Source organism: Lepus europaeus, chromosome 3, assembly GCF_033115175.1.
Source record: "Lepus europaeus isolate LE1 chromosome 3, mLepTim1.pri, whole genome shotgun sequence".
In the NCBI taxonomy this organism is placed as follows: Eukaryota; Metazoa; Chordata; class Mammalia; order Lagomorpha; family Leporidae; genus Lepus; species Lepus europaeus.
The window spans coordinates 135,735,143-135,749,252 of NC_084829.1; the positions used below are offsets into that span (position 1 = coordinate 135,735,143).

Here is a 14,110-nt window from a genome sequence, read left to right on the forward strand (position 1 = left end):
CCCTGTGTGGTCCTTGGGAAAGAGCTTCCGATCTCTGGCTTCTGTGGGTATATCGTTTGCCTGCTAACTACCTCCAATTACGTTCAGCTGTGCTGAATTACTTCCCTTTTGAATCAAAAAAAGTGCCTCTTGTTGGTTGATGAGTTTATAATTTTAAACATGGCGACTTAAGGTCTTTTGTCATCCACAGTTATATATGATTTGCTGCTCATAAAACTAAAGCACTGTTGGTTCTGTGTTTAGCTGTCCTCCTATAGGTTCCTATGGAGAGGGAGAAAGCATTAGAAGACATTTTCAGTGAGATACTAGCAGAAAATTTCCCAGGTTTGGAGAAGGACAGAGGCATCTTAGTACAGGAAGCTTATAGAACCCCTAATAAACATGACCAAAAGAGATCCTCACCACGACATGTTGTAATCAAACTCAATACAGTGAAACATAAAGAAAAGAAAGAACTTTGGGATGGCTCTGTAAACAGATGAAGCCAATAATGTATTAACAGTACCAACTGAGAGAAAGTATGGTTAACTGAGGTTACTAAAAACAAAAAGCCATTCAAATCAATTGGCAATCTACAAAAAGAGTTAAAGATTTTAAAAGCTATTATTAAAATTGCTATATTGGTCTATTATGCTATGCTATATGTGTGTACATATTGTATGTCCACATGGGGAAATTTTATTAAGAGTTTTACTTTAAATGGCTTATAGATAAGATTGTCCATAAATTTAAGCTGCTAAAATCAATCAAAGATACATTTTAATTTGTGTGACCTGAATCTGCGTATCATATGTTTTAAACTTGTTGGTAGAAAGAAACTAAAAACATTTTATATGGTTGTGCTTAAGTTTACTGGTTAAACAAACTATACCATGTTAGATATTTAAGAGGTGTTTTCAAATACATGATTCTTAAAATTTATAGAAGGCATTGGATCTTCTGGTAAATGTTTTCTTAAGTTGTTATCTAATGGTTGAAACGGTTTGCTAAGTATTCATGTGATATTGCTATTGTCAGCAAGCGATCTGGGACTTGCTCCCTCATTTCTCTATTCTAAGCCCAACTTGTTCTTTCATTTCTCTATTCTCTTCAAGGTAGGAAACTAATTCTATTATGAAGGAATCTGTAGGATGCACAATTTAATCTTTAGACCTTATAAAAGAGATGGCTAACATTTTTCTGTAATAGCATAGCCAAAATAAGAACTTAAATAATAATCTCATAGCTAGATTCACTTCGCCATCAGCGAAGTATACAGTAAGTAGAAAAAACCTCCCTTTCAGACCAAAGGGAAAGAAAGTTTTAAAGTGAGAATATAATTTTCCTCATGGGCATTGTCTCCCTTAGAAAAACTACTACAGAACATGCCTGTGACTATAGACTTGTAGTTCAGACCACCGAAGATTAGAGATGGGACTTGGGCACTCCCTTGACTTGCATCCTCTGGTCTGCTTTAACACAAACCAGGAGGAAAAGAAAGCTCGGCATCAGAAGCAATGGGTGGCAGGCCAATTAAAGGCTGATCTGTACAGTGATCTGCCCTCAAGGAGAACCAACAGGCCAGTCCACTGCAGTGGCTTTCAATGTGGTAAGCCTGGGCTTCAGCAGAAGTCAGCTTGTGAAGAGCCCTGGCAGCTCTGCCAAGAGTTGGATCACTGGGAATGGACCTGCCCTGGAGTCGAAGGATGCCCAGGTCAGAGCCACAGATCTTACTGGCTCTAAGCTGGAAAGCCCTTCACTCAGCCCAACTTCCAAAGTGACCACTGCAGCTGAGGGTATGGTCAAGTAGGGTCAGCAACATTGCAGGCAGAACTGTAAATTTCTTGTTAGAGATGCCACCTGCCTTTACCTGGCCAGCTCTCCTCCCAGGCCAGCCAAGTAATGAAAGTCAACAGAGTGCCTTCCCCTAGGAGGTTCACACCTCCCTTAGGATATACCTCATGTGAAGAGATAGGTAGGTCTGGGCCTCTTACAAGGCCTAAAGCTCACCAGATTATTATCAAGCCCCTTCTATCAGGTTCTATTTGCCTCTCAATCAGAAAACTTAATTGTAGCTTAGACAGCACCTTTCTTAGCTCCTCTAATAATGACTCTGTCCTTTGTTCTAGGCCCTGTCTAGCGCACTTGGGCCTCATTCCTTTGTAATCATAACCTCTACTCTACCACCAATGGCTCTACTCCCAACCTGTGTGTACTGATGGTCCTCTTCCCCACTTAATGCTGTATAATTGTTCAAACCTGGTAAATGCCACTCTTAGGATCATTGGTTACTATCCTCACTCTGTCTTTTATGACCTTGTCTAAATATGATCAGAGTCGGCAAACTTGGAAGGCTTCCATAGCCTTGGCAACTCATGACGAGAGCCTAGGGTGGTTACTGGCGCCATAAACTAGAGTGTCAATTTGTTGGGTCAACAACAGGAGTCACTGTGCACTTGCTCCTCATGTGGGATCTCTGTCCTTAATGTGCTGTACATTGTGACTTAATGCTATAACTAGTACTCAAACAATATGTTTCACTTTGTGTTTCTATGTGGGTGCAAACTGTTGAAATCTTTATACTAAATTGATCTTCTGTATATAAAGAGAATTGAAAATGAATCTTGATGCAAATGGAAGGGGAGAGGGAGCGGGAAAGGGGAGGGTTGCGGGTGGGAGGGAAGTTATGGGAGGGGGAAGCCATTGTAATCCATAAGCTGTACACTGGAAATTTATATTCATTAAATAAAAGTTAAAAAAAAATAAAAATAGAAAAAACAAAAATAGGTCCTTTTAAAACTTTGTCGGGATGGGGGGGGAGCGGGCAGAGAAGTAGGAGCAGCTAATCCCATTAGGGTGGGGGTAGAGCTGACATTGGTGGTTGAGCCATGGGGTCACCTGGCTTCTAGCCATGGCGGCAGGGGCTAGAGCCCAGGGTGTAGAGTGCGCCATAGATAAGATTGCACCATTTTAATAACATTTACAGATAGCATTGTCTCATACGGGTCCTATTGGCCACATGTGGTTTTTATTTTTATTTTTTTTTCAAGATTTATTTTTTGAAAGGCAGGGTTACAGAGAAGGATAGTATACACACACATACACACATACACATGTATATATATATATAGAGAGAGAGAGAGAGAAAATCTTCTATCTGCTGGTTCATTCCCCAAATGGTTGCAATGGCTGAGGCTGTGGCAAGCCAAAGCCAGAGCCAGGAACTTCTTCCAGGTCTCCCACTTGGGTGCACAGTCTAAGGACTTGGGCCATCTTCCACTGTTTTCCCAGGCCATTAGCAGGGAGCTGGATCAGAAGTGGAGCAGCCAGGTCTGAAACCAGTGCCCATATGGGATGCCAGCATTGCAAGTGGCAGCTTAACCCATTATGCCATAATGCTGGCATAAATAAATAAAGTTAAAAAGATTTATTTATTTGAAAGGCAGAGTTACAGAGAGGCAGAGGCAGAGGCAGAAAGAGAGAGAGAGAGAGTCTTTCATCCACTGGTTCACTCCCCCAAATGGCCATATGGCCAGAGCTGGGCTGGTCCAAAGCCAGGAGCTAGGAATTTGCTTCAGGTCTCCCACATGGGTGCAGGGGCGCAAGGGCCAGGTCTTGAACTGGTGTCCATATGGGATGCTGGCATTGCAGGCAAGGCTTAACCTATTATGCCACAATGCCGGCCCTGACCTGTGGTTTTTAAAATTTAACTTAATTAAAATGAAATAAAATCAAACATTTAGTTCCTATGTCACACAGCCACATTTCATATACTTAAAAGCCACATAAGGCAAGGGATTACTGTAATGGATAGTGTGCTTCGAAAGCTCAGAAGAGGTGTGAGCTGAAGATAAACACTTGAGAATCACTATCATAAGGGCTTTATTTAAAGTCATGAGATCACCACGGGAATGGGAATATACAGGGAATAAAAGAGGTTCAATTTGCAATGGAACAATCTAACAAAACATTAGAAAAGAGGAAGCATCGACAAAGGAGAATGAAGAGTAATGAGAAGAGAGGAAGCCAGCAGTGTGATATCCCAGAAGTCACTCATTAAGAAGTGATCAAATGTGTCAAATGTGCTGCAGATAGGTCAAGTAAGATAAGGACAAAGAACTGACCTTTGGAATTAGCCACGTGAAAGTCTCTCATGAGCTTGAAAATAACAGAGTAGAGATTTCAACACGTTTCTAGAAAAGGAAAAGTGATTAGAGAAATCTCTAGAACATTATGGGGGAGAAGAAAGAGAAGCAGCAGATAGACACTATGACCTCTGTGAATACACAGTCAGCATAATTGATACAGCACAAAACAAAATGAAACCGAGGAGAAAATAAGTAAAAGTTCATACACAAAACACCTAAGCCAAACAAGGTTGCAAAACCCAGGAGACGAAGGCTTCTCAGCAACAGCCACAGGCAAGAAGGAACAAACCTGCGGAATTGTCTCTGAAGTTCACACTCACACTGAACAAACTACCGGGGAAGGGTGAAGCTTTTAGAGCGAAAATACTGGCCCAGTTGTTTTCCTTTTGGCAATCAGCCTGACACTCTCCCTGCCTGCCTTCTCTGCATATAAGCTGCCAGTGAATTTGTCTTTGCCACATAAACTAAGTTCTCCACATAGATTCTTAGTGAACGAAGCAGTGAGATTATACAGCTATTCCCACAATAGAAGAGGGAAATCAAATTTGTATCCAGTCCTTTATTCTTAAACACAGACACTAAGGATAACCAGATATGTAAGGAAAAACCACTACCATGAAAGAAAACATAGGATACATAAATAGATGGGGGAGGAAGAAACACGGAGGAAACATCAATTCAGAGACCAGAATTTAAACATCACCACAAGGAGAAAAACGAACAAACAGAACAAGAAAGAGACAATAGAGAAAAAAGGGACAATTGTGAATTGAAATGGATTTAGAATAAAAATAAAATAATAAATAAGAATAAAAAATGGGGGCTGGCGCTGTGACATTATGGGTAAAGCTGCCGCCTGTGGTGACAACATCCCATATGGGCACTGGTTCTAGTCCCAGCTGCTCCACCTCCCACCCAGCTCTCTGCTATGGCCTGGGAAAGCTGTAGAGGATGGCCTGAGTCCTTGGGCCCCTTCACCCATGTGGGAGACCCATAAGAAGCTCCTGGCTCCTGGCTTGGATTGGCCCTGCTCTGGTGGTTAAAAAAACAAAACTAAACAAAACAAAACGAAAAACCAAACAAAATAAAATAATGGGATCTATTCATTCCTCCTGGAGCCCTCCTTTTCTGTGTCCTCTTGTATTTATTCTTTCCATTTTTTAATTTTTTGAGGTGCTCAATATCAGATATATTTCTCTTTCTCTTGGCCTCTCTGTAACTCTACCTTTCAAATAAATAAATCTTTTTTTTTAACTTTTATTTAATGAATATAAATTTCCAGTGTACAGCTTATGGATTACAATGGCTTCCCCCTCCCATAACTTCCCTCCCACCCGCAACCCTCCCCTTTCCCGATCCCTCTCCCCTTCCATTTGCATCAAGATTCATTTTCAATTCTCTTTATATACAGAAGATCAATTTAGTATAAAGATTTCAACAGTTTGCACCCACATAGAAACACAAAGTGAAACATACTATTTGAGTACTAGTTATAGCATTAAATAAAGGACAGAGATCCCACATGAGGAGCAAGTGCACAGTGGCTCCTGTTGTTGACCCAACAAATTGACACTCTAGTTTATGGCGCCAGTAACCACCCTAGGCTCTCGTCATGAGTTGCCAAGGCTATGGAAGCCTTCCAAGTTTGCTGACTCTGATCATATTTAGACAAGGTCATAAAAGATAGAGTGAGGATAGTAACCAATGATCCTAAGAGTGGCATTTACCAGGTTTGAACAATTATACAGCATGAAGTGGGGAAGAGGACCATCAGTACACACAGGTTGGGAGTAGAGCCATTGGTGGTAGAGTAGAGGTTATGATTACAAAGGAATGAGGCCCAAGTACGCTAGACAGGGTCTAGAACAAAGGACAGAGTCATTATTAGAGGAGCTAAGAAAGGTGCTGTCTAAGCTACAATTAAGTTTTCTGATTGAGAGGCAAATAGAACCTGATAGAAGGGGCTTGATAATAATCTGGTGAGCTTTAGGCCTTGTAAGTTAAGAGGCCCAGACCTACCTATCTCTTCACATGAGGTATATCCTAAGGGAGGTGTGAACCTCCTAGGGGAAGGCACTCTGTTGACTTTCATTACTTGGCTGGCCTGGGAGGAGAGCTGGCCAGGTAAAGGCAGGTGGCATCTCTAACAAGAAATTTACAGTTCTGCCTGCAATGTTGCTGACCCTACTTGACCATACCCTCAGCTGCAGTGGTCACTTTGGAAGTTGGGCTGAGTGAAGGGCTTTCCAGCTTAGAGCCAATAAGATCTGTGGCTCTGACCTGGGCATCCTTCGACTCCAGGGCAGGTCCATTTCCAGTGATCCAACTCTTGGCAGAGCTGCCAGGGCTCTTCACAAGCTGACTTCTGCTGAAGCCCAGGCTTACCACATTGAAAGCCACTGCAGTAGACTGGCCTGTTGGTTCTCCTTGAGGGCAGATCACTGTACAGATCAGCCATTAATAGGCCTGCCACCCATTGCTTCTGATGCCTAGCTTTCTTTTCCTCCTGGTTTGTGTTAAAGCAGACCAGAGGATGCAAGTCAAGGGAGTGCCCAAGTCCCATCTCTAATCTTCGGTGGCCTGAACTACAAGTCTATAGTCACAGGCATGTTCTGTAGTAGTTTTTCTAAGGTAGACAATGCCCATGAGGAAAATTATATTCTCACTTTAAAACTTTCTTTCCCTTTGGTCTGAAAGGGAGGTTTTTTCTACTTACTGTATACTTTGCTGATGGCGAAGTGAATCTAGCTATGAGATTATTATTTAAGCTCTTATTTTGGCTATGCTATTACAGAAAAATGTTAGCCATCTCTTTTATAAGGTCTAAAGATTAAATTGTGCATCCTACAGATTCCTTCATAATAGAATTAGGTAAATAAATAAATCTTAAAAAAAAAAAAAAAAATGAGAGGACTGTCGGACAGACTAGTCCAGAAAGGAGTGAAGACAGTTTCCACCTGAAAAGAATGGTAATGCTAGCAGCAGAAAGAAAGAGAGAGAGAGAGAGAGAGAGAGAGAGAGAGAGAGAGAAGACGACAATATAGATGCTTCTTTCAAGAAACTCAAGCTCATTCATAGCAACTTCCATCACACGCAGGGTATATATGGGGCTAGGCCCAAACCACAAGTTTCTTCTGGGTTTCCCACATAGGTGGCAGGGGTCATTTTCTGCTGCTTTCCCAGGCCATTAGCAGGGAAATGGATTGGAAGCAGAGCAGCCAGGACACAAATTGGAGCCTACGTTGGATTCTGGTGTCCAAGGAGGTGGTTTAACCTGCTACACCACAACACTGGTCCCAAAACTACTTCCTCTTAATATGCTTTTTTGGCATGCTTCAAAAAAGTCTATATCCATGATTTGCCTCTGTGACCTGCTCCTTTGCCCCTTAATCTTATCAGTTAACACATTTTATTAAATTATGCCTTAAAATGTGATTTCCCCTATTCCTTTGCCACAATGCAAACAGCACGATTTCAAACTGGGAAAAAAACAAACACACAAAACTCTCATAACTCACATAATAATAATCCTTACAATACTTCATGGGCTTCCAAATATTAAAAATATTTTTCTGATCCTGACAATTCTATGAAGCACTAAATACAGAAACATCAGCAAATCAATTACCTAAGAAAACAGGCAGTGGCAGAATTAGGGTACAGTGCTTCTTCCACTATAATACACATGGAATTTAGAAAATTGATCTAGAAAACAAATTCTTGCTTTCAAAAACTGATTAATAAAGCGCATTTAAGGACATTTGTCTGCAGGAAACATCAATTCAATAGATAGCCTTTTTCTATTGCAGTGAATTAATTCCTTTTACTTACCCAACTTGAAATCCTGGAATTTTGGAAGTTTCAAATCAAAACTCAATATAATGTTATTTTGCAATTAATAGTTAAGAGTTCATTAAGTAACACTAACAGAAAGCTCTGCCAATTCTGATGTATGAGAAAGTTCTTTGAAGTTCATTTTACCTTACTTAAAACGGAAACCCCCTTTTACCATCAGCTGTGTTTACTGAGAGTAATTCCTAATTTTTGCCAAAATGTTTTCCTCCTTTGAAATACAAGAACAATCATGCTTCCAGCTTAGATGCAATCTACCCTCTATAATGAGTTATATAAGGATATCAGAGTATCTCTGGTGAAATTATAACCAGTATTCACTTTATATTTCAGTTTTGGTATCTAAAAAAGTTTTGCATTGCTCTATAAAAAATTAAACTCTAAGAAATACTGACATCTTAGGGGCTGGTGTGTGGTTCTTCAAACATTATTCAACATGTACCAGCACAAGCGTTAACCTGACAGATCCTTTAAGTAATACTGAAGTCATCTGATTTTATGATTTTATCTAAGTCAAACATCTTGACAGTCAAGGAAACACAGATATGGTAAAAGTAAATGGCTGGCTATTAATGATAGTATAGGTTTACACGGCCTAATGAATCACACAAACCAAATCTGGAGAAGACAAGCTCTTGGATGTTTAAACCACGCCTCCTCCTCCCACCAAATTCCAAGTTCATAATTTAAAAATTCCTGAATCAGGGTACCTGATTTCCACAACTGGCTCTGGCTTCTGACTCTAGCTTCCTGCTAATGTTGTACCTGAGAGACAATAGTGATTGTTCAAGTACTTGGTTCCCTGCTACCTTCATGGGACACCTGGATTGAGTTCCTGGCTTCCAGGTTTGACCCAGCCCCAGCTGTTAGAAGTATTTATGGAGTGGACAATTAGGTGGGAGCTCCCTCCATCTGTCGAAAAATACATTAATGTTTTTAAATTAAAAAATTTTAAAATGTTATGAACATTATATGAATAAAGTTTTATTAGTAAAATGGTTCATTTTGTTTTCATTAACTTGGCTTATCTATTTTTTTGACAGGTAGAGTGGACAGTGAGAGAGAGAGAGAGAGAGAGAGAGAGAGAGAGAGAAAGGTCTTCCTTTTGCTGTTGGTTCACCCTCCAATGGCCGCCGTGGCCAGTGTGCTGCGGCCGGCGCACCGCGCTGATCTGAAGGCAGGAGCCAGGTGCTTCTCTCCTGGTCTCCCATGGGGTGCAGGGGCCAAGCTCTTGGGCCATCCTCCACTGCACTCCTGGGCCACAGCAGAGAGCTGGCCTGGAAGAGGGTCAACCAGGACAGAATCTGGTGCCCCAACCGGGACTAGAACCCGGTGTGCCGGCGCCGCAGGCGGAGGATTAGCCTATTGAGCAGCGGTGCCGGCCTATTTAATCTGAATGAAATTAAATTTAGAGCAATGCCATGACAATATATATTGAGTATAAATACAAAATATGCTATCCTTCAAGTATAATATACAAAGATGATAGATACTCTTCTGCCAATTGCAAGCATTACTGCTAATTTCTTCACACCCCTCTCAGTAACTTTATCATTGAATAACCCACATTTTAAAGACCTTTAATAAGGACTCTTGAGATGATTGGATAGCATCTAGACTTAGCACAAAATAAAATTTCTCTGCATGGAACCTGTTGATTTAATTAGAGACTAAACATCACAATTATAATAGTACTGAGCTTCAAAAAGTTGAAAATAACTGGGAAACAATTATATCCAAAGGTGAAAGAAACATATTAATTAATCCTCAGAAATTATGAAGTCCCTCTTGACCTCTCAGTTTTAAAAACCACAGCTTTTCCAAATAGTTCTTTTCAGGTCATTATTTTTGCAATATGTCACAGTACTTGAAAGCTAGTTAAAACAAACAAACAAACAAACAAAGCAATGACCACAGTCACAAGGACTATGGCGGAACTGGGGGGAAATGGGCTGCAACTGAAGGAGTGGTTCCTGGCGCAGCCCCCCCGAGGGCCTTGAGCAGGGACTCCACCTCACCTGCAGAAATCATGTTGCCTCCTAGGAATAGGCTGTGCAGGTGGTGAGGATGAGAAGTACTAAGAGACAGCTGCCTACAGCTGTGTGAATTCTGACACGCCAGCCCCACTGGTGCTCTGTGACACATAAAGGGACTGAGTACTCAGTTTTAAGGTCCTGGAAACTTTAAGATGATTTCACTTCCTATGGTTTTCATGCTTACTCTCCTCTTGGAAAATTTTGTTGAGGATCAAGTGAAGATGTGTGTGAAAACACTTTCCACACTTTTATAGAAATATAGTAGCTGGTATTTTTTTATAGGTTTTTCTTCATCATGCTAATAGTTTTGAGAGGTAGTGTAAGAAGTATGCCATGTATATGGACTATAATCTATAATGTAACCCCAAATGCCCAACATTTTCATTCTTATAAAAATTAGGGAATTAATACAATCTTTTAGAAATGGGGATAGGTCTAGTTTTAATTTTAATTAGATGATCTGATTATTTACCAAGAACTTAGAATAACAGTCTAAAAAACGCTGCCAAAAATAACTATAAGACTTGTATCCAACTATTTTCTTCTCTTTCTCATCCCTCACACACACACCAGATGTGTTTTTAAAAACATGCTTATCATATCTCTTTCATACTTGTATCTATTTTTTCTAGAGAATAAAATGTGTATGGCAAAATTATCTTTGCAGACTCAATTCTCCCTAAACATATTCATCTTACCATTTCCAGCTAAATCAAGACTCAAATCAATCCCTGGCCAGATCAAGTTTTCCTCTAAGTATTATTAAGTAAAAAAAATTCTTCAATGATACTTCTGCAAGGTGAAGAAGATTTTATTCAAGGTTATCACAATAGATATAGGGACCACTGCAATAGGATTTGGCAGTGGAGATTAAAAAAATCAAGCTGAACTCCCAGTATAGCATGAGCAAGTGGGTAGGAGCAAAGTAGAGGGCAAAGGAGGAATTAAGACTGTCTCCTAGTTCTCCCTAAACAACTGGGTAAATGGCGGTATAGAGTGTGGATATAGGGAAAACTTGCATACTGTATGGTAAGGGAAGTGGAAGGGGAAGGAACGTTTTAGGGGGCAGGGAATCAGAGTTCTGTTTGGACGTGTGAAGTCCAAGAAATCTCTTAGCTATTCTATCCCTCTTCATTCCTCTGATACAGTGTTTATACTGTTTTTAGAATTCACCATACTGTGACTTGATTTGCTGCACACTACTGTCTCCTCAACCAGACTGTAAGCTCCTTGAAGGCAGAGACTGTAGTATTTATTCCATATCCTAAAGAAAGGGCCTTAAACAAAGAAGTCATTGAAAATAATTTTAGAGTGAATAAAGGCAGTGTTCTAGAAACCCTGAGGAATACAAACCAACGAAGAAAAAAATGCTTTCTTCTCTGGCAGTCTCTACTACCTAAAATTCATCTTGAATAATGTTAACAGAAACTAGAAAGGAACATAAACTCACTTCAGAGTCTAGCCTTCCAGTGTGTAAACTCTGTTATATTTAATATACATATGAAACAAATCTGTGTATTTCAGATAAATTTGCAGCAATATTTTATTTTTGAAAGCTCAATTTTAAAAGCTTATTTTTTGTGCAGTTTGTCAGATTCTAGTTGATTTGAATAATCAAGAATGCTTAATTATTTAGGCACTTTTAAAAGTGATTTGAACACTGAATGAAATCATACAATTTATAAGAAAAACTCACCAAATGCAGAACCTTCATTATCTATGGGGATGAGAAAACTGAAGCCTGAAGAAGCTGCTCATTCAGAAATGGAAGAAGCTATAATCACTTAGGAATGGGGGTGGGTCTAGAAACAAGCTTACCAAGTTTCCTGGGCAGGATTTTTCCCACAAAAACTGTCTTCTTAATGAAAAAAAAAAAAAAAAAAAAAAAAAGGCAAAAAATTTTTGTGATGGGCCACATGCTCTGCTTTTCTAAATTTTCTGTACAGTGACATCTCAATAAATTTACTAGGAATAATATGCCTGAGAATGAGGTCAGGCATATTAGTAACTAAACATTATGGCTTGAAGGTCACGCCTCTGACAGTGTGTGTACACCAACGGACATGCATGATACAAATGTCTCACTCATGGCCTGCAAGGCCATGGAAGTTAAAGGGAAATGGAGCCATTCCTATGTGTAACAGTAAAGCTGGCAAGTCTTGCCTTTGTCACATCTAGCTTTCTCTTTACTCTTTGTCTTAGTGGTAATACCTCTTCCTGTTTCTAAGACCTTCCTATTCTTTCTGTTGTTCCCCTTTATAGAAAATGGAAAGATTTTATATCTGCTATCTACACCCTGTTGGATGACAGATGTAAGATGCTACTTAAATGAATTTAATGAATTTTAACCAATATATTAACTCAGCCATTTACCTCCTAGGCCTTTAATTTTGAAATGTACACTGAAAGGTTTATCCCCAGGAGAATCATAGGCCTCAGCAGAAAGATGGGAAGGATGGAGAAAGGTTCCTCCCTCCTAATCATTAAAAAGACAGGATATGACAGTTAACAACAACAACAAAAAAGTAAACCAAGTATTTATTTAGATTGCAAAGAATAAAAAGATCTAAAAGGGTAGTATATGGTACACTCTCCATTGTAAGTAACTGGGTTGAGCACTATTGCTCCAACATTTGGCAGATATCTGGAACACTAGAAATGGAAAATGTTAAAAGATTAAGACAACTGAAATCAGAACTCAAAGTATTTTCCAACCTAGCTTACACATATTCACCATATGTACAATATTTTGTATTCATATAGCACCTTAGACTTACAAAGTATTTCTTTGTATGTTATGTCATTTGAACTTCAACAAAACATAATGTAAACATCATTTCCAGCTTTCAAATGGGGATTCTAAGGTTCACAGGTAACAGGGGTAACAAAAAGCAGTCAGGATTGAACACAGAAGTTCTGAATCTAAGTATTTTCTCATTATAATATGTGACTTTTACAATGGAAGGTTAAAATAACTTGCATATGTAAAGTCCACATACTTTCAAATTATAAAAGTGAAACTCCCCAAATTTCTAAGTAAGTTATGTTGATCTTTTCAAGCTCAAGTTTCTTCTTTTAACTTGTCAAAGATAATTGCTTTGTTATTTTCAGCTGTCTCATCTTTAATTCAATAATAGAATAAATACTGTCAAAAACATAGAGCTAATGAACAAAAGAAGTCATCTTTCAATATCCAAATAAACACTTCTCACCTAGATATTATTTCTTTGATATCCTTGTGAAGACCTTATTCAAATTCATTTAAAACAGCAGTCTAAAAATTTGCAATTGTATAGTTTGTTTCAACTCGTTGATTCGTGTAGATTTTTGTAACAAGCTTTTTTGCATATTTCATTAGTTTGCCAACTTTGAAGAGATGTGATATCATCACAAGTTGCATCCTATTTCTGCCAAAATGCATTTTACCCTGGCTTCCCTTAAAATGACTTATAAAAAGGGATTATCCAAAAACTGTGATTCCTTTATGCCACTGGGAAACTGAATCACATTTATCATTCTACATGTTTTAAAACTTGAGTTTTCTGCTTTAAAGTATTATCTGTTCAACAGAACATAGGTTCAGAGTACTGACTGCTAAAATTACAAAATCCAAATTTACTACTGAAATAACGTCTGTGATATCAAGGTAAAAGAGAGATGCTACAATAAAATTTATCTATTCTGAAAACTGACCATTACAAAGCTGTGAGTTTTAACTCTGCAGAGAAATAATTGATATTCATTTGAAAGACCAGCATCTTAAAATTCAAAAGAATAAAGTAAGAAAGGGGCTCACCAGTATGAGGGAAACCAAACTGCTGTAGGATCTCGTGAGCAGTGGCAGCCAGAATGTTTGCCTGTTTGTCCAGCAGGTCTGACTGTTTTAACTTGGACTGTTGCGAGGAGCCTGGGGGTGGTGAAGTCAACGAAAGATTTTTGTTGACCTGTAATAGAAAACGCAAATTAGAAACTACAGTGTAATTTCCTGGGCTACTGATGCAAAAACTGGATGAGAAATATTTGCTTACTATACAAACCAGGGTATAGTGTATGGCAAAAGGAGTGGTAACAGTTTATATGCTTAAAGTTTACAAG

The 14,110-nt window shown here is 39.1% G+C and overlaps 1 protein-coding gene across 5 annotated transcripts in view; it reads right to left on the reverse strand.

Annotated features, from left to right (window-relative positions):
- The window catches only part of AHI1 (Abelson helper integration site 1), a 222,181-nt gene that overhangs the window by 98,303 nt on the left and 109,768 nt on the right, over nt 1–14,110 (reverse strand). For all 5 annotated transcript variants that reach the window (XM_062186803.1, XM_062186804.1, XM_062186801.1 and 2 more), the window contains one exon: nt 13,812–13,959. In XM_062186803.1, the coding sequence (XP_062042787.1) occupies nt 13,812–13,959 (148 nt within the window). The remainder of the gene's footprint in view (nt 1–13,811; nt 13,960–14,110) is intronic.